Here is a 21245-nt window from a genome sequence, read left to right on the forward strand (position 1 = left end):
TTTCTATATCCTGCAGCTGGAAAATTAATCAACAAGACTGATTTGTAATATGAGCACAGATCTTTATTTAGAGCTGGATTTAAACAACATCTGAAGCTTAAGTTACTCTAGCCCCTGTGCTTAGATGTGAAAAGGACACAAATTTCAACAAGTCCAATTTACTACCCAGCTGCTACCAATCCAGCACCATCTGCTTGCTAGTCAGATTAATGGTCACCTCTACAGATTGTGACTACCTTCAAAGACTCAACTGGTAACCTTCTTAAAGTATCATCACAACACAACAGATAAAGAGTGATGGCCAGCAGGTTCAGGGACAAACCTTTGAACACAACCTCTCCAGCACAGCCAGAACACGCTCAGTCGGAAAGAACCCTGCACAGACAGAAAGCCAGCATCGTCCAGCAGGTTTATTTAGAGTGCCAGCTAGGCTCTGGCCTACTATTAATGTTCCCGTCATCAGATAACAGCTGTGGGAAGGGGGCCTGTTGCTTGGGAGATAAGAGCGAGAGTGAGTGAGTGCGATTGAGCAGGAGAGAATGGTGGTGAAACCGTTTAATGGTGCCGATGTCCGAGTACCCAGCTGTCTCTCTCTATAGAGTGACTTCGACATCTCCTTTTACTAGAGTATATATATGGCCAACACAATTGTCATGCCTAAATTATGCTGTTTGGGATTCCATGAGGTCAAAGATTCCTGGGGTTTCGAGCATGACTCGGTTTGTAATACTTTTTTATTAAGAAAGGCAAACAGACAAGCCACAGAGACACGATCACTGATTAAGTTTATAAAGATTATTTGTACCCAGGATGTTCATGAGATTCATTTTCATCAATGAAGGAAATTAAAAAAAGAATACAGCACATTTACACCAGCGTTCAAACAAATCTCAAACCAAAATAAACCTGCACTTTCTCTCACACTTGCTCGGCATCAGCAACATGGAAATTTTTAAACTTGACTAAAAATATTTAAATAATCAGCTTGAGTTGAGATGGCAAGCTTCATAATACAATAAATAAAGTGATATTTGAGCAAGTGTTACAGCTGCTAACAACGAAACCCGAGGATTGCCCCAAAGAGATAATAAACTGTGCACTAAACTGCCAGCATGTCCCATCATCCAACACCCCACAATTCCAGGACTGCCTGAGTGACGGGGCCTTTCTAGATTGACAGACTCTTAGTCCTGCTGTATATCCGTCAGAGCCTTGTAAATTGTGTGACCACCTTCCCCCCATTCATTCTGTGAGAATTAATCCAGTGTCTTGGCAGTGTTTCATCACCATCACTTAGTGACAGACACCTTCCTAAATATAAACTGTGCTTTTACCTTCACACTCCCATATGGCTCTGTATGTCCCTACTACTGACATGCAGCTGAAACAAAGAAATGAAAGGTAACAAACAGAAAAAAGTCACTCAAAATGTGAAATCTAAAAATATATACCATTCTACAAAACAATAAAAATAAATACTAGCTACAATAAAAAGGTTTGACTTGAGCCGAAACCTGATCCAGGAAGTCATGGTGTTATGGTGGTACTGCCCTCTACTGTGCATGAAGTCACTTAATAGATATTAACCTAAAGCTGTGTCTGACTGAACAGGCACTGAGTACTTGATATGCAAATATGCATCCACACCATTGGAAATGAAGTGATCTTCTCTTGGGTTGATATGTAAATGTGACTACAATGGGGAAAAAAAAAAAAAAAAAATCACACAAAACATTGGTGTAAATGATTGCAGTGGAAGATCCGTCGTGATCTTGGGATTCATTTCTTGGGAAGATCCATTGCGAGTATTTTTGAAGGAATTCATGCAATATAAGCAGCTGTAAGGTACTTCAGGCGAGATAACGGAGCTAGAAACACACTGTAGATTTACATCCTGACAGTAATGATTATGGTATGGCTGTCTTTCACAGGCTGCAGTCTATTTCTGTGTTCAGAATGCAGACCGGCATAAACAACGCTAGTGTTGTGGTAATAGCAGAAGAGTTATAAGAGGGTCAGAGTATATTACATTCAGTTGATAAATCATCTGTTCACTTACAACTTAAGTACTGCATTTGATTATAGAACTGAAACTGTATCAACTCTCTCTCTCTCTCTCTCTCTCACACACACACACAGGTTTGAACTGACGCACAGTATAAATGTTTACATTTTATTTGCACTAATTCAACTGCTGCTACTGCATTTTTGCACAATTCACACGGTCATCCTGCTATATGTATGTATGTTCACAGACATACAGGTTATTAGACACCTGGTTTTACAGTTTCTTGAGTTTGCACATTCCATTTTGTTTTGTTGCACGTTTTTTTTTCTTTTTTCGGCACTGTGTCCCCTGTCTTGTGTTCTTTTTTGTACTTCCTGTTTCTGTCCTGTCTTATCTTTGTACTGTTTGCACCTGGTTGCATGTGTTGCACTTTATGTAGCCAGGGCAAACGTCTATCCCTAGTTGTCTAGCACCAGGGTAGCACCAGGGTCCTGGAGAAACGTTGTTTCATTTCACTGTGTACTGCATCAGCTATATATGGTTGAAGGTTGAAATGACAAAGCTTCTTGACATGACGGATATAAAGATTTTATATTGCACACGCTTTTCTTTTATATTATTGTTTTAGTATTTTCAATATAGTCTTGAGAGGGTGATAGTCTTGAGAGGTGTACACTGCAACAAGAGCAACAACAAAATACAAGGCGGAAATCACTATCAGACTACAGAGAAAAAGCCTGACTTTGATAAAGAGATCAAAAATAAGGGTTGAAAACTGGTAAAACCTTATTTAAACTGGTACTTGTAAAGTAGTATTTACTGCAGGTTCAAATCAAAGTGTGATTGTTCCCAGGGCCCAAGCAACATTAATCTGTTTTCATTTAAGGCAGTTAAGGCTGTTTTCATTTGGCAGAAACCTTTATCCAGAACAGCTTACATTTATCTCATTTATACAGCTAAACACATGAGGGTTAAGAACCTTGCTTAGCAACCCAGCAGATTGGTGGCCCTGGGATTTGAACACACAACCTTCTGATCAATAGTCCAACACCAGACCACCAAACTACTGACTCACTTGAATTCTAGTGCATTTATGAACATTATCACAAACACACATGTAGACTACAACACAATTTAGCATATATCTTGTATTATTTTGGTGCTGTTATACACTACCGCTCAAAAGTCTGGGATCACTTGCATATTTCAGCTTGATTTCAGCTACAGAGGAAGACTCCATCAGCCAAGCCATCTTGTGGGAGATGCTCCAGGAAGCATGGGGTGAAATCTCATCAGATTATCTTGAAAAATTGACAGCTAGAATGCCCAGGCTGTAATTTCTGCAAAAGGTGGGTTTTTTGATGAAGGCAAAGTTCATATGAAATGATGAAACATTCATCATTTCCATCAAAATCATTATTTCTAACTCTGACATGTCAGCATGTCTTGTTCTTTTGATATATTTTCTGTTCAGACTAATTTCGTGTGTTTCCTTGGAAAACAATACAATTTTTGATTGATCCCAAACTGAAAGAAATGTGATGTCACAGGGTCTTTATACATTTTAACCGAATACCCCTGATGGAAAAATTTCTATATTGAATTCATGTATTTCTGTAAGGCTACTTTATACAAATAAAAATTTAATTGAAATTATTATTGGGGGGAAAAAAAGAGTAAAACAGAGACATGATGTTCCTCTTCATTCAGTTTAATTTCACAAGGCTCTCCCACCTGTATTCCAATTTACACTATTCACATATAGCTGTACCCAGTAGTTACAATTCTCATCACATTAAATAACTAAACATTAAAAACAAACTAGCCGAAGCACTTTTCTTTTTAACTCATGATAAGAAATACAGCCATAAGTCACTTTTTTTTTCATGTTTTTGCTTGCTCTGGTGACCACGGAGACACATGGAACGGTCTGCCCTAAGGTGCGAGGTCAGACTGCTGAGTGGGCTTTTGATAGATAGTGACATAAAGCACCTTGGAGGGTGATGAGGGTTTGTGTAGTTAAGCTTGACAGCAGAGTGGCTTCTTGTAATCACACCCTTTTGCACAGGGCAGGTTCTAACCGTGATGATGCTCTGGACAATCTAAACAGCAGCCAGTGATTGGCTTGGCACAGGTCTGGTCAGGCTGTGCTTCATCACACAATACCCCTCCAGCAGAGAGCTGGGAGTCAGGCAGATGTCTGACATCACCTCCGCTTAACAGCCCTGATGCTCACAGCACTTCTGGAGGAGAAAGAAAAGGATAGCAGTGTGGTTAGTGGAGAAACTGTACTAGAGTATAAATAGCATTTTACAAGTACCAGAAAATACTCTGGACATAGCACTAAAAAAGTGACATAGCCAATTGGGCACACTCACTTCATTCCAAAACAGTGACACTAAATAAAGCATAAAGAAATACAAGAACTCTCATATTATAGTGAGATATGAGATCACTGCTTATGCTACAGCTTTTGGTGTGAAATTAATATCAAGCACCGCAGGCTTAACAAGAACTCATAAAAACCTATATAGCAGTGTACACACCACATATAAATGTTGATTGGTAATGTAGCTTGGAAATGAGCTGGTGTGACCTCTCCGTGTTTGCTTTGGGAATAATTTACGGTCTAGGCCTGTCTGCAGGGTAACAGGTGGAGTTGTGTGATGCAGGGGGCATAGTTATGGCTGTCACTATTGCTGACCATGCCAGTGAGAGGGGGCACACCAGGGGGTGAAGGGTGGGGGTCTTGGGGGTTATACTAAGAGTCAGGCTCCTGTTTCTAACCTCGCCTACAAGAAAGGAAACATTGGGCCTCTTCAGCACCCCTCAGGGAATGCAGCACATAGCTGCTCCTACAGTGAAAGCCTGCCAGGCACTTCACCCCCTCACTCAGGCAAAATGCCAAGCAAGAGAGGATTAAGCCAGCACACGTCCACCTGCTGTGTTAACCCAAGATAGGCAAAGAAACAGGGTGGAGCAAAAAGATGACCCTTCAAAAATGCAGCGCTAAGACAGAGCAAAAAGTGTGCGTGTCCCTGCCTGTGCCTCTACAGTCAGAAGTCAAAAGAGTAAAAAGATTGTCCTAATATGAAATAACTAGGTTATAGTTAATACATTATTTTGATGGGTGGGTTTGACACTTGTCAAAAACATACAGGGTGAAAAACAGCACATAGCAGACAGTTTGGGGAGAATAAGCTGTTAATAACATTTGTAGGAATTCTCTGCAATATATTAGAAGAGAGAGTCCAGATCATAAACTGTCACTATGCATACAGAATTGAGCTGTTGAAGAATCTTAAAGCTAATACATCAAGATTAGTCATCAAACTAAAGCTTTGTCTTTTGCATTAAAGTACACACAGATATTTCAGCATTTAGTTTTTGTTTCCTTTCTTTAGCTCAGTTGCAATACTTCCTCTGTGCTCACCTGCAACATGCTGAGGCTTCATGGGGCCAGCTTTTTTCAGAAAAGCGTTCCCACCATCAAAGGCCGTGATTGGCTCATTAGAGTTATCAGATTCTGACTTCTCCCGCCCACTGCCATTAGCACCTCCGTGATTGGACAGCTGTATGATCTCTTCAAAGCGTGACGCTTCACCACCTGATAATCCATTCTCATGCTTAGGAGCCTGAATACCATTGATCACAAGGACTGAAGAACTGAAAACATAACATAAAATATTGGTAGCATGAGTTTCACAGCTTCTTTATCCAAGCAGTGCTTCATCCTCCTGCATTTTTATTGCTGTTCTGCTCTATAAATGTGTGTGCCAGGAAAACAGGGGTTTATGTCAATACACTTGTCCTAATAGATAATAGTTTCAATAATACCAAATCATTAATAGGGTGGATGTGCCACAAAACCGAAGACTAAAATCTAAGATTAACAATAAACTAATTAAAAAGGTTTTAGTTAACAAAGAAAAATCATTGATTTGGTAAATTTGGTGATGGAGATATTTGTGTCCATACAACATTTAGTACGTTTGCTGCCACAAGACAAGTCTTCAGGATAAAGGAGTTTGCACTACACAGCAACATGAAAAGTTGCAATTTTTTGTTGCATCAAAAGACTGATGAAGTAACGACTGCTTCAACATTAATCATAACACAAAACTTGTGTTGCACACGTTACAGTATAATTAAATATGATTATAAGCTGAAATGTATGACTGCTCTAGTTGCTAAAAAAAAATCATTTGTAATCAATGGCAAACTTCTGTGCTTCAATAGAAATGCAACATGTCAGGACCTGCGGTTATTGGAAAATAATCTTCAGGGCTTACATAAGAAATTGTAAATGAAAAGGAAACCTGTGTTCAAAACATACATATGTTGCATATGTGCTAATTACAGAGATAAAGATCGTGTTCTTCTATGATTATAAGGGATTTAAGATTATTCAGTTCACTTAACATCTTAGGTTAGATTTAATTTGGAAAGTACATAAGTTTTAATCGAAATAATAGGCCGTTATAAACATTGTGCTAATAGTGTACATTAGAACCAGCCGGTGTCATTTGTAACTCTGTACGGAACATCTGAGCAGGGAATCTGAAGCATAACCCATGAGGATTTCATAAATAAGCTATTTGTACGGTTGTTTCACTTTGTCAGTCATGATGAAATCACTTTGCTGTGATGGTATAAAAACACTCGGCTGCAGTATCTTGTTCTATTACCTCACAAACATTTCAAGAAAAAATGTATTCACCTCTCTTTTCTTCCTTGGGACTGGCTATCCTGTTTCAGCTCTGTGCTTGGAATGTAGTCATCAGATGCTGTGAGAGAAAATACCGTATAATTACACTTCCAAAAGCGAACTGCAATACTGTGCCAGATTGTAAGAAGCATTTCCACCATCTGGAATCTTTTATGATATTCTGTGTTTGCTGTAGTTTCTGACTGATGACAGATATTAGTATACAACCGTAATTAGCTGGAACCATTCATTCGTTCTACTCCAAACACATGGATGCAGGTTAGACACAGATACTGGTGCTTGCTTGATAGGTAAAGTCTGTTCTGCTTTGTGGCATCACTCATGGGAAATGTTTGCATATGGATATAGACAAGCATAGAGACAAACTGGAATAAATATGAGCCTGTAATGTAGTATCCGATTCTGCACACATTAACAACTTGGTGACCCTAAACCCATGCTATAACTATAGACGGTGCGCAAAGCTAAAAGGCTCACGTCTAGGCATCTACATGGGTGTGCTAGATTGACAGATGGCAGGTTATTTTCCAAAGGGAAGTGCATCAGTTAATCTTTTTTTTTTTTGTTTGTTTGTTTTTCACCTGGCAGCCATAACCAGTAAACTCAGCTAAGCATGTGCAGGCATCCACACACAGTAGCCTTCACATCAGAAAACTGCTTAAAAATAGCGAAACATGACCATGCATGGTGTATACGTCCTGTCAAAATACTTCACCACACCACAAACAAATCTTAATGATATAAGTAACAGAAAATGAAAATAAAAGAACAGCCTTCATACCAGCATCTGGATTATATTTTTCTGTCCACGGCATTTTGACCAAAGGCTAAAGTAGGTTAGGATATGACTTCACTCCAGTATATGCTACAACTTTTATAAAATGCAGCTGGCATCACATCTGTACAAGGTAACGGTTTCCACCCTGCTGGTATGCCAGTCTGCACCCCTGCCCTGGCAGCGCTTCACAGAAGAAGTGCTAAAATCTTTGCTTTATACTTGCAACACAAGCCAGACAAATCTCTTGAGTAAGTGATACAGAGAAGCACAGTGGTGTGTATATTCTGTGTGTACACCAAGGCCTCTCAAACCAGGCATTAGAACCTCAAGATGGTCCAGATCCCAAGTTACACAATAGAGGCACAAAGCGAAACTGTGGATCATTTGGTGTCCATGAGGTCTGGTTTCTAATCAATTGGTGTATACTTCCAAACATTTGGAAGCAACTATTTGAAATAATCGTCTGACTCTTTTTATAATGGATATAGGATCCGATATACCAGTCACACCAATAACACCATTACACACCACTGGAAACTTTAGAAACTTATTAGGTTAAGCAAGAAGGCTAGAAACATGTGGTGCTGGTTGTTTGCTAATTAAAAATGTGCCTGGTGTGCTTTGCTAAAATGTGAGCTGTGTGCATCATCACACTGACTAAACAACCAATAAACAACTTCTACTGAAAAACATTCATGACTGCAGACACACTCAAAATCCAGCCTTCATGGCCATAGAGGATATGTTTAATGGAGGTTTGGCTTTTCATGGAACACACACCATATGGTCAGTTCCCTCACAATAGCAACTCTTGTTCACAGTAATTTTACGTTGTGTAACAAAGAAAAAAAAAATACTCTCACACACACAAGCCTGCCAAAGAATAGAAAACTGTGCTGAGAGAAAGACGCTTTTCAACTGTATTGAAGGAAAAAGCTTCTAACTTTTATTTTTTTTTATTTAAAAAAAAATATGAATGGCATTTTTGTTAAGCAAACACTTACCTTTATTGCTCTCTGATTCAGGTTTAGAACTTCCACCATTAACTTGGGGAGAAGGAGAAGATTTTATGTCCTTCTGTGTGAAGGGAAAAGGAAGTAGACAGTGAATCATATTTAGATTTTTGGGCTCCACGGTCATCTCGTGCAGAGAAACAGATTTGAATCAGATGTCTACCTTTTCTGGGGTGTCTGTTTTGCGTGTCCTTTTCATGATTTCCTCCAGGCGCTGAAAAGGGGGCGGGGGGGGGAACCACAATTCAACCAAAATCAATAAAAACTGTAATACATATGTTACATGAATTACATTGTTTTACAGGGCAGGGTCAAATTTCTAACAAGAATAATACGAAATCAATATAAATTAAATAAGAAAATCTTGACATGACTTATTACAAAAGTAACAATAATATTTGAGTTTTCTGCCAAATGGCCAAGGCTAGTGAAGAGCAGACACTTATTTAATCTCACCAAAGGCTAAGATGATACAAAAAACATGAGTAGATCTGATTACAGGATCTGTCATATGGTGTGCATTTCTAATGAGGATTAACAGCACTGGAGCCTGTGTGTGCGTGTGTGTGGTGTGGCACACTGGTCTCAAAGGCCTGCTCGTACCCAGCAATTAAGCAAAGCTATTTTTACAAAGGCATGTAAGTGCTTTGTGACCGGTCAGTAGTGGATAAATGTGTCATGAGGCTAAATCACATATTTAAACATTAGTTTATAGTCTAAACACTCTTTGAAATGAGTGGCCTGCCTCATCCTACCTTCTTCCTCTGCAGCCTCTCTTGCTCCTCCTTCTGGAAGTGTTTCTCTCTCTCCAGACGCTGCCTCTCTGCCTCCTCTCGGGCTTTGGCTTCGGCCTCCTCTTTCTGCAAAACACACAGCTGTGACTGATGGAGCAGATGTAAAGCTTCTGCTGACTCACCTCTAAACATATTGACTGTGTCAAGAATTCGTACTTCTGTAAATGGCTTCATGTAATGTCAAGTGTCTTAAGTAGTTAACACTTATTTTTGTTACAGTGTTGGACACAAGATGGTGCAGTGTTGGGGGGAAAAAAAAAAAAATACTGGCACATCTCAGACAATCTGACACAGCCCCACTCAGAGAATAAAGGCTAAAGGAATGCCTTAGTCAGGGGTTTTCTGTGTGCGCGAGTGTGCCTGTGTGTGGTCCTCATGCTACTAAAACTAAAAGGTAGCATGACAAGCCAAACCGAAGATTATGTGAAGTACCAGTGTTTTGACTGAGCAGTTAACAACTATTTAATTCTAGTATGTGGGTGTAACACAGAGAGAGAGAGAGAGAGAGAGAGAGAGAGAGAGAGAGAGAGAGAGAAAAAAAAAGCAACTGTGAATGAATGTTTGATGAGAAAGAAATGAAAGAAATGAATAAATCAGAATAAATATCCATTCATTCATTCATTCAACAGCCATTCATTTCCATTTACTTTGTACACAACACAGATCTGTGATTTGAGCAACCGCAAACATTAAGCCATTTTTAAGGCTTTGAGGCTTCAGCTGCTTGAGTCACAGAGATGAGATGACTAGCCTGTTTTTGGAGACGCTCGTTCTCTTCTTGCTCAGCTCTGGCTTTCTCCTGGGCCTCTTTCTCCTGCTGCAGACGCTCAGCTTCCTCTCTCAGCTTCTGCTGTTCTGCCATGAGCCGTGCCTCCTCCTCCCTGCGCCTCCTTTCCTCTGCCTCCCGCTCCATCCTCTTCACCCTCTCCACCCTGCACATGCATTTGTATCATCAGTATGACCATACTCAGATCATAAGTGAATCTCCTTAAACTAAATCAGAAACTCAAGATAGAATCATACATAGACAAAAATCATTATCAGGTGAAATAACTAAAGGCACACAAGATGCCACTCAGCTGATGGATCTAAAATAACTGGGCAGTTATAAGTGTGCTAGCACTGGCCCTGACTGGCACCATCATTCCTGCCAAAGGTCTTCCTACCTTATAAACACCGTCACGCAGGACGCAGCTGCTTGCTTTTAATGTCGACAACTCCTCACCGAATTTAATTACATTCTAGACATAGAGATCGAGGACAACTTATTTAGCTGCATCGCTGTGTGTGACGTGTGTGTGTGTGTGTGTGCACATGCAGGCCTCTCATGAGTGCTGGAAATGCTACTACATGAAAGGAAACTTCTGATGCAAACCACTTGCAATTACTAAAAAACATTACAAATTTTGGAAGATGTAACTGTAAAAGCTTGACTTTTTTCTCTTATGTCTGTTTCTATCTAATCATTTTTACTTAAACTGTGAAGCTGACCTCTCTCTCTCCTCCTGCTCCCTCCGTTCCTGCTCCTCCCTCTCCCTCTGTTCTCGGGCCTGTCGTCTTTTCTCAGCCAGGATGCGGGCGGCTTCCTCTGGATCAGTTGTTCCAGCCATGGGTTTGGCAGGAGAGGGGGCTGGAGAAGCTAGTGGAATGCTGGAATTAGACGTGGACTGTTCAGGAACAGAGGCGGGACAGACCACTGTAGTTGGTGTACTTGTACGAGGAGGTGTGCTAGGGGTGGACAGCTCGGCAACTGAAGGGACGGGAGACGAGGCTAGTTGACGGACAGAAAAATAAAGACAGAAAGAGAAAACACAAGAAAGAGATGACCATTAATCTTCAAAAGCACAAACAACCAAATCTGATAGGCAGTAAAATCCTTACTGCCTGCTTCACTACTGCACGAATATAACATGAATAAAAAGTAGAAACTTAAATGTCATCATTAGAATGGTAATTGATGTTAAATATTATTATTTTATGTCTGGACCACACTACAAGGTTTATACTCTCCTAACCAAAGTTGAAATTGTTAGAGGCCCCTGATGAAGACTTCAATTTCTGCTTAGCAAACCACCAGGAATAAAACACTACACACCTTCAGATTATGTTCCAACATCTAAATATTGAACTCAACTGTTAGTGTTTAAGAGATAAGATATAATATAATAAGATATAATACTCAAAACTATTTGATTAGCCCAAAATTGGAACACATTCTGCAATCAAAATCAGCCTGATTATCCTTTAGTGTTGCCAAGGCACACTATTATCCCTTTTCTCTTTAGTCTTGGTGGCTGTAGCCTTGATCTTGATAAATGAGATAATAAATTAGGGAGGGTTGTGTGCTTGTAGTGTGTAGATAAATGACTAATTTTCACAAGAATATAATTTACTCATCATATATGATGAAAACAAAACCTGAAAGTCTATAAAGACAATACATTCTAAATAAAGTGTGAGATGTATTCATTAGATCATCTTTCTATCCATCTTCAACCATCTTCCAGCTTTTTACCTTATAGATCCCATCTTGCATGTGTTAAGTACAAAAAAGACTGACCTATTATATAATATTAAACTATTAAAGGGAAGAGAAGCTCTTTGCACAGTGCTGTTATGCTGCTGCTGGAAGCTGGAATGTAAGTAAATGGCGTTGTGGTTAATGTGCAGTGACTCAGTAATTGCCACAATTTCAAGTGGATCTGCAGAAAGCACAGTCATTAAGACTTCCCATATAATTAGCAACAACATAATCCGCTCTCCAGTTAAGCTACTGCAGTGTCTAAGCATTTGTGCACGATAATCTTTCTTCCTCTTTCTACACACTAAAAGAAATGAAGCTGAGAGACTGAATTCTGCAAATAAACGAATGAATGTGAAAATGATGACATTCAGTTCATCTATATGAAATACACACTAAAAGAACCCTGGTGAATTCAGGTGAAAGCAAGCTTTGACAACTAGATGTGGGTATGTCCAGCAATGCAAAAAAAAGTTTATGCAAATTGGATGAAAATGGTGCAGCGACTACCAGTGGGGTTAAACACGGTACAGCGCACACAATCTGTGGCAAAAAGCTCTCCTTCATTTTGTATGACATGATGTGTGTGTGTGTGTGTATGTATATATATATATATATATATATATATATATATATATATATATATATATATATATATATATATATATATATATATATATATATATAGGTGTTAGAAGCAGGAAAAATGGGCAAGCATAAGGATTTGAGCGAGTTTGACAAGGGCCAAACTGTCAAACTGACCACTGCAGACCGAGAACACCCCACAAGAGCTGCAGTTTTGGAGATACTCTGATCTAGTCTTTTAACCATAAAAATTTGGCCCTTGTCAAATCCTTACTCTTGCCCATTATTCCTGCTTCTAACACATCAACTTTGAGGACAAAATGTTCACTTGCTGCCTAATATATCCCACCCACTAACAGGTGCCATGATGAGGAAATAATCAGTGTTATTCACTTCACCTCCCACGATAGACAGATAGACAGATAGATAGATACTTTATTCATCCCAAAGGGAAATTCACAGCTTCCAGCAGTATCCACAAACACAGGTAATAGATAAAATAGGAAGGAAGGAATATAACAAAATACTAAAATACCCAAATTTAGGGGTAATACCCAAAAACATAAAAAATATAGCAGAAAAATATTAAATAGAGATTTAAGGAATAAATATAACAAGATAAGTAATGTGCAAACCAAGTATATATATATATATATATAAAAATAAAATATGTATTTTATATGTATTTTCCTGCTATATTTTTTGTTATGTTTTTGGGTATTACAGTATTTTGTTATATTCCTTCCTTCCTATTTTAAAGTAATTAAATATGTGTGTATATATATATATATATATATATATATATATATATATATATATATATATATATATATATATATATACACATACATATACACATATATATATACACATTATATATATATATATATATATATATATATATATATATATATATATATATATATATATATATATATATATATATATACACACATATATATATATACATATATATACACACACATACATATACACACATATATATATATACACACATATATACACACACACACATATACATACACACTACCCGTCAATAGTTTGGACACATCTTCTAATTCCATGGTCTTTCCTGATGTTTATTTCTTTCTACTGAATAGAAAGCTATAGAAAGAATAGAAATGCTGATGGCGGCCGAAATATACAATAATCTCGTTTGAACAGTTGATATTGAGATATGTCTGATACTGATGCTCTGTAAAGCCTTCATAATGGCTCTAATCTGAGGTGCAGTTAATTGGTGATTTCTGAGGCTGGTAACTCTAAATGAACTTCTCCTGCAGCAGAGGTCAATTTTGGTCTTGCTTTACTGGGATGGTCTTCATGTGAGCCAGTTTCATCATGGTGCTTGATGGGTTTTGCAAATGCACTTGACAATACTGTTCTTGCAAGAACTATTCCAGAACACCTGACCTTCGTGTCTTAAAATAACAACTGACTGTTTTTTGTTGTCATTACATATGGATTACTTAAGTCCATTATTTCATAGTTCTGAAATCTCCAGTATTGTTCTAGAATGTAGAAAATAAATCCCTAAACAAAAAACACTGAATTAAAAGGTGTGTCCAAACTTTTGACTGGTAGTGTATATGATGAATTTTATACACAAATACTCTCTGAAGAAAACGTTTCATTTTAAGAAAACTGATTTGCTGCATCACCCACTGAAAAACATTATAACTTTGGCAACCAGTTATAGGAACACCGGCTGACAACTTCATAGAACAATGACTGGTGACTTGTGATGATAAAATAGCTGCAAGTGTAAATGTAGCTTAACACTCACTGTGGTGCTCTCGAGCTTGTTGTACAGTAGTGGGTGTTTTGGTGTGCGCCTCTACACGAATTGGTGTTCGTGCCCTCTTAGGTCGAGATTTTGGGGTGTTGGAGCTAACAAGGGCTGATGGGGGTCTGGGCGAGGAAGCCCGCTGCTTCAGACTGAACACAAACAAACAAAGACAGAGACCTTGACATGTCAACATCCCATAATAATAGAGGCATTGTTCATCCGAGTTAGAAATCAGTAATGTAATGATCAGGTGTGCTTTACCTGGGCGCACATCTGGCTGGCATTGATGGTAATGACTGTCTCTTCTTCAGCACCTTCTCTTTGGTGATGGCGCTCTTCTCCTTTTCGTTCTCCCGCTCCTTGTCCTTCTTCGCTTTCTTATTTTTATCAATCTGTCAAGAAACCCCAGCAAGTTAAAGAAAAGAAATTAGTATAAAGAAACAGTGTAAACAGGGTATCAAAGAATAAGCTCAGACGTTGGTTTTGAAGCATACAGGAGTGGAGTCCCGTCTGCGTGAGCGCTGGGTGATGTCGGGGGTGCTGGTTGTGACCCTCCAGCGTTCAGAGCATCGATGAGGCCGGTGAGAGCACACTGCGAGTGGACTCGCCGAGGCTGACCGAGGGCACAGTGGTGACTCTGTGGGGTAAGTAGTTTGATGTTTAGTTTTATACAGATGCATATATTTAAACGTTGTGATAACTTTTAAACATGACATGACAGTAATTTTTGAATTATTTCTTCTGTTACTGCTTTTAATTTTATATCTTCAATCTAAATGCTATCAATCTAAAGCTTTAGGTAGGAATGTACTAGTTTCATCATTTTTAATAATTGTATGTTTGTTTGTATTTAAGTTTATTGCCATACCAATGGCTATTTCATGACAAATACAGATATTAATCAATCATGCAATTAAGCTCAGTGTCAGTCAAGGATCTCTGTAGAACATGACGACTAAATTTGTAAAAGCTTTCCTTGGTCCATCTTACAATAATAAACCTTCAAAGTTTGACCTGATAAAAGGCATTGTCTCATGATTATAAATTGAGCACACCAAAAATATATATTTTACATACAAGTATGCATTACATTATTGACCTATTGGTAGATCTTCCCCCTTCAATAAATACCCATGGGTCAGTCTGGTGTGTCATATATGGCACCTTGTGTACACAATTTGGTCATGCATGGATTTACTGTGGTAGATGCATGCTTTTCTTAATTAATTGCAAACCCTGTTTGAAAAGTTTTGCTCTGAACATACTGTCTGAGCAACTTCCAACGATACTTCTCCTTACCAGTGGAGGTCACCGCATCCTGACTGGTAAAGCAAGTACTTCAATCAGACCTATTCCTGTTCTCATCACGCAAATACACATTAAACCATTTGTATTATTGCAAAGCCTTGGAGACTACCTAGTTTTTTTTGTGTCATTTTGGGCAAGTAAACCATGTTGTACTAGAATGATCATGAAATTCTGTGTACTGATCATGTTAAATCTGTGGAAGCTTCTGTGAATAAACCTCACACAGATGGAGCCTATCTATCTCAGGTTTCTTAGAGTTACAAAACTGTTCTTTTTTTTGTTGTTTTTTTAGATCAAAAGGAATTCTCCTTGAAAATTCTAAAAATGTATTTAGAAATTTGTCAATCAACACTGAACACATTAAACTAGAAAAATGTTATATACAGATTTAAAGCTTTAGGGCAATATCACTGAACAGTCAGAAGGTAAACAGTTCATTACTCACGGGAATCTTTGCCACTGCTATGCACACTGACAGCACTGCGACTTCGTGCCAGGAAGGACAGGGTGGGTGTCATGAGCCGGTCCACAATGCTGCTCTCCCAAGGACTTAACTCCAATTTACGGGCTGCAGAAAAGCAGAAATTTATATACATATAGAAATTTATATAATTGAAAATGACAGGTCCTATGTGTTAAATAAAGTTCTCTAAAGAACAGTATAATAAAAAAATAAATTAAATGAATATTATGTGAGACCATCATGCACATTAAGACCACATCAGTTCTCTTGGGTACACTGTGACAGGAGAACTAGCTGATAAGTTTTTGCCCCCAAGAACCTGGAATCTTCTGAAGACTTTCTTTGTGTTTCTGCAGATAATCCCAGACAGCCTCCATTAAGATTTAATCTGAAAAGTGCTCTATTATATAACACTTTCACTTCTTAAACGACATTAAAACATTAATTTTTCATCTTTTTAAAGTAAAATAAATAAATAAATAAATAAATAAATAAATAAATGTTTGGACATTCTCAGAGTACAATTGCTTTCTACCTCCTAGTCAATGGATTTGAAATTAAAACTGTGTGAATGAGCATGCGAATGAAAACGTATCTTTACACTATAGACACCGTATTAGCATAGCATTAGAAAGAAAAAAAAGATATTTAATGCATCCATGCTGAGTACAATCTTAGAAAAAATAAGGTTTGTAAATCCTTAACAAAGAGGTTCTACTCTTGGAAAAGGGAAACTCTCGGTTCTAAAATACTGACAATTTTACAGGAAACTTTTTTTTTTCCCCTAAGAGTGAGATTCACAAAAATGAAGGAGTTCCTTTTCCAATGACCAGTTTATAAGAATGAACAGATTCCTATTCCTGTCATATTGTAAAGATTGACCCAGTAATGCAGGCAAACAAACCATTCTCTCAATAGCATCATTACTGGATGTGGAGCACAAGAACACTGACAGAGGCTCACTTATTAAATCTGGACCAATGATGCATAAAGGAAAGAAAAAGAGACAGAAGCAGCCACCACCAAAAAGGAACCATTAAGAAAATGAAAGCCCAATGTGACTTCCTTGGAAGGAACATGGAGGAACAGAACATGAAGAGTCAGGGTATCAAAATTCATACATTCTTATCGGTGTATGAATGCATGTCAGGATTTATGAAACTGAAAACCCAAATCATGTGCACAGGTTGAGCAGGGAGGATGATTCTGTGATTGCCAGGAAGAGGTAGATGATTGGACATCAAAAAAAAAAAATGAGGAAAATAGAAATCATAAAATGTGAGGGGAGCCAGAAACGATGAGGGGAAGAGACCAAATCCAGGCAGGCGGTTGTCTTACTTCTGCTGGGGGAGTTCCAGAGGGTGGCGGAGGATTTGGAGAGACGCTTGTTTAGAACAGTGTCCACGTGTTTGGGAAGGTTGACTGCAGAAACTGAGCATCGGCCTGTAAAACCCAGAGCATACCGAACACACACATTGATGGACACTGCAGAAGCTGGAAGTGCCGGACGTCAGCTACGGCGTGTCATGGAACAAACATTATCAACAATCATACTCAAATTATAGGAGGTTTAGAAAGTCTGTTACAAGACTTCTAAAAACTTCTCAAATACTGTGTATACACAAACAGAAATGGGAAATACACTACAGAAAGAAAAAATCTGATCTGAGAAAAAAAATAGGATTTGAACAATAAGCCAAATAATGTAAGGAGATTGGGAGGGGAAGTATGTTCAAATACTTTTATTAGTGAAAATTTCCATGGAGTAAACAGTGATGAAGGATATGAGGTGGTTCTGCAGCCTCAGTATGCAATACCAGCCTCAGTATGCAGTGAAGTACCATAATCCCTGATTACGCCGCAGGACATTATTACTGTTCAAACTGAGCAGAGACGACAGCAACTTAAAGCAGGTTCAAGAAAACAGTTTAAAGGAAAAATCTCTGAATGTCTTGCAAATTAACTGAGCATGATCCTCACTGGCTATTATATATAAACTGTCTAAGCTGTTGTAACAAGAATTTCCCTCATGGGATCAACTAACTAACTAACTGGCTATCTATCCATCCATCCATGTTATGAAGCTGAATCTTTTAGCTTTTTTGGTTTATCACCAGTTTGGTTATAGATTACAGAAGCATTACTCACAATTCTATTCAAGTACTCACTAATAGTGGTGTTCTCCTCATACATTCTGCTCAAACAGAAGGGTTTGGGGAGCCTGAAGTCCCAGGCACACTGGACGGGGTGCTAACACATCACATACATCACTCTCACACTACAGACAATTTACAGATGCCAATCAACCTACAACACGTGTTAATGAACTGGGGAAGGGAACAAAATACCCGGAGGAAACCTCCAAAGCATGGGGGCAACAGGCAAACTCCATATGTAGAGGCAAAGGCAGGAATCAAAGCCCCAACCATAGAGGTGTGAGGCAATTGTGCTAACCACTAAGTCAGAGTTCTCAGCACCCTTCTGCTTGAAAACCAAGTGCAACTGATTAAACAGGCAGTGACATGTGGAAACAAATCCAATTCCGTTCTATGTGGTTAAGACACTGCTATGGGGTCTAACCTAAAGAATTTTGATGGATCTTTGTGCTATGCTGGAAGAGTGACTCAGTGGTTAAGTTGCTTGTTAAAATCTAGCACTGCACAGATGACACTGTTGAGCTCGTTAGCAGGACCTTTAACCCTCTCAGCTCAACTGTAGCACTGTTCCTGATGGTCATCAACACTAAAAAAAATAAGTCATATGTGAATTCCCAACAATAGCAGTGTTGGGTATGTGTCCTTGTGGTCAGGCTTGAATCAAATTTATCATACTTTAAAAAAAACTGAGGTGGATTCAGTTTAAGAAACCAGTGTTGTCTAAAAATACAATTTAAGCAATAAGCTTAAATAAGCTTCTCAGACCATGTTTAGATGATGCAGCCCAATTACATAGTATGAGTCTCTGCCATAAAAGACGAAGTCATGAAACAGACCAAATAGCTAATTAAATCAGATGTTCTGGAGCTCATAGCTGTGCCTCAGTCAACATTATAAAAAATAAAACGTCTCCTCCAACAGAAAGGGTTTTACCCAACTGCACTTTTGATTTTTTATTTGTGTATTTTTATTTTTATCTTTCCCCAGGGCTTGATGAAACTCACTTTGACTCTGACTGGAGCTGGCACTCAGACCTCCAGCCCATGACCATCTCTGCTGGCGAATCTCAGCCCACGTCTTCTTTGTGGACCTTTGAATGGCAGCTTCGTAGCGCTCCTATGCACAAACACAAACATTTAAAAACTCACTCTCCTGGCACCTGTAAAATATTGCTGCCCTGGAGATAGATTCGTCAACAGTTATACGTCTGTAAATTATTATTAGTTTGTCTTATTTCTAGGTCCTAATCATCTAGTCCTGGAGATGTTTCAGGATTCCTACTGGATCACACCTTGTTCTTCTCCAACTTCTGTTTCTGTCTTTCCTCTAGAGCAGCTCTGCGCTTCTCAGCTTTCAGCCTCGATTCCTCCAGCTTTCTCCTGCGCTCCTGTAACTGCTGCTCCCGTAACTGCCTCGCTCGCTCCTCCTTCTCCAACCACTCCGACTTCTTAGCAGCTTCACAGGAAGACATGAAAAAGACACAGTGTTTGGCACAGTTAGAAAACACAGACAGTTCTGTTATTGGAAAACTATCTGGGTTTAAACTTTAAGCAGTCAGGGTTTCATGTATTTTATAATGTAATCTCTTCCTCACCATCTAAGCAATATCAAAATCTCTTAACCTAATGTGCTGCATTAGAACATCAGGAGGATCTGCTCATTTAGGTGCTTATTCACTCCCTTGTCATGTCCCAATTGGACAACGCAACTCGCTCCATGCAGGTCTTCCCCTCTATCATCTGATCACCGAATCCCATTGCTGCATTTCTTCCGCTGGCTTTCTGTGGCTGCCTGTGTCAGATTTAACACACTGATACATGGCTACAAACAACCTAGGACTCACCTACCTGAAAGCATTCATCATACCATGCTCCACACCAAGCTCCCTCCTTCTACAAGCCTCAAGGGTGGTTTGAGACTACAAGAAAAACCTGCATCAATGCTCTTCTTTGTCTTGGCAACTATGTGGTGGAATGAACTTCCCCTGGCTGTCTGAACATCTGAGTCACTGTGTTTTCAAATAAATACTAAAGACCTACCTCTTCGCTAAACATTCAAATCGCACCTCCTCTCTAAAAGCTCTCACTGTCCTGTGTCAGATGTAAATGCTGTACCTCTAAATGCAAGCATAAATCATTAGATAAACCAAATACAAATAAAGACCACTAAATACAGAAAATGGCCTAATAAATTAAGGCTAGCTTAATTTCTACAAAACTTTATGTATCAGGCTTTATAACACGTGTTAAACTCAATCCACATGGGACAAATACTTGTAAAAAAAACAATTCTGAAGCGACAGATACTGTGGCGAACCTGAACAGGGAGCAACCAAATGACAACAACAACATCAGACTCATAGCGTAGTGACTGTGGTCTGTACAGCCAGCATGGGCTCGTACCTCACAGCACTGAAACACTAAATCTCAAAGAGATCTACAAATCTACAGGGGAAAAAAAGAACAAAAGAACAAAATCTTTTTTACGGTTATACATTTTCAATATATAGTTTTTATAAACAGATATAGCCTATACTATTTATTTTTACTAGTCAACCAGTAGCATAATTAAAAGTCTAGTAACCCAGTTGTTTTTTCTATAGTTAAAGTAAAAAGAGGGGATTAAAATCCACTTCACATTTCATGCTAACAAAGTGAAAACATTTCATTAAAGTGTAATCTTACACAATGTGCAGACGTCTACAAATAATCTTTTAGTCTGAAATATATCATTTGCCGCTTTTTTAATTATGTGCCTCAATATCCTTACTATCTGCCATGCTAATACACAGAAGAGATCATAAAAAAAAATGGTACTGATGTCATGTGTATGGAATGAACAAGAAGTTATTTAATTTCGCTATTAAGGTAAAATAACCCAAACAAAAATGCAGACCTTTTCCTGCCAAGCCAGTCTGGATACGAGTCTTTTCCAAAACTAAGACTATTCAGTAAATTATAGTGGACTTCACTCTGATGTAATATCAAACCAAACCAAACCTCTTAAATATAATCACATATGCGATTATGTGGCAAAGAACCTAAATATGTTGCACTCATCTACCTCCTGGTTCTGTCCCT

At 38.6% G+C, this 21245-nt stretch overlaps 1 protein-coding gene across 5 annotated transcripts in view; it reads right to left on the reverse strand.

Moving 5' to 3' along the window:
- Positions 1-3686: 3686 nt before the first annotated feature.
- Positions 3687-21245, reverse strand: part of map7d1a (MAP7 domain containing 1a) — a 42736-nt gene continuing 25177 nt past the window's right edge. For 3 of the 5 annotated variants that reach the window (XM_058390228.1, XM_058390219.1, XM_058390209.1), the window contains 15 exons: positions 19457-19620; positions 19170-19281; positions 17348-17452; positions 15992-16114; positions 14733-14875; positions 14500-14630; positions 14236-14387; positions 10814-11093; positions 10074-10254; positions 9284-9388; positions 8692-8742; positions 8520-8592; positions 6729-6795; positions 5442-5674; positions 3688-4251 (listed from right to left, as the gene is read on the reverse strand). In XM_058390228.1, the coding sequence (XP_058246211.1) occupies positions 4241-4251; positions 5442-5674; positions 6729-6795; positions 8520-8592; positions 8692-8742; positions 9284-9388; positions 10074-10254; positions 10814-11093; positions 14236-14387; positions 14500-14630; positions 14733-14875; positions 15992-16114; positions 17348-17452; positions 19170-19281; positions 19457-19620 (1931 nt within the window). In that variant the 3' untranslated portion in view covers positions 3688-4240. Of the gene's footprint in view, positions 4252-5441; positions 5675-6728; positions 6796-8519; positions 8593-8691; positions 8743-9283; positions 9389-10073; positions 10255-10813; positions 11094-14235; positions 14388-14499; positions 14631-14732; positions 14876-15991; positions 16115-17347; positions 17453-19169; positions 19282-19456; positions 19621-21245 lie in introns of all 5 variants that reach the window. The other 2 variants (XM_058390234.1, XM_058390243.1) reach the window with 2 other exon arrangements.

Source organism: Hemibagrus wyckioides, linkage group LG01, assembly GCF_019097595.1.
Source record: "Hemibagrus wyckioides isolate EC202008001 linkage group LG01, SWU_Hwy_1.0, whole genome shotgun sequence".
NCBI lineage: Eukaryota > Metazoa > Chordata > Actinopteri > Siluriformes > Bagridae > Hemibagrus > Hemibagrus wyckioides.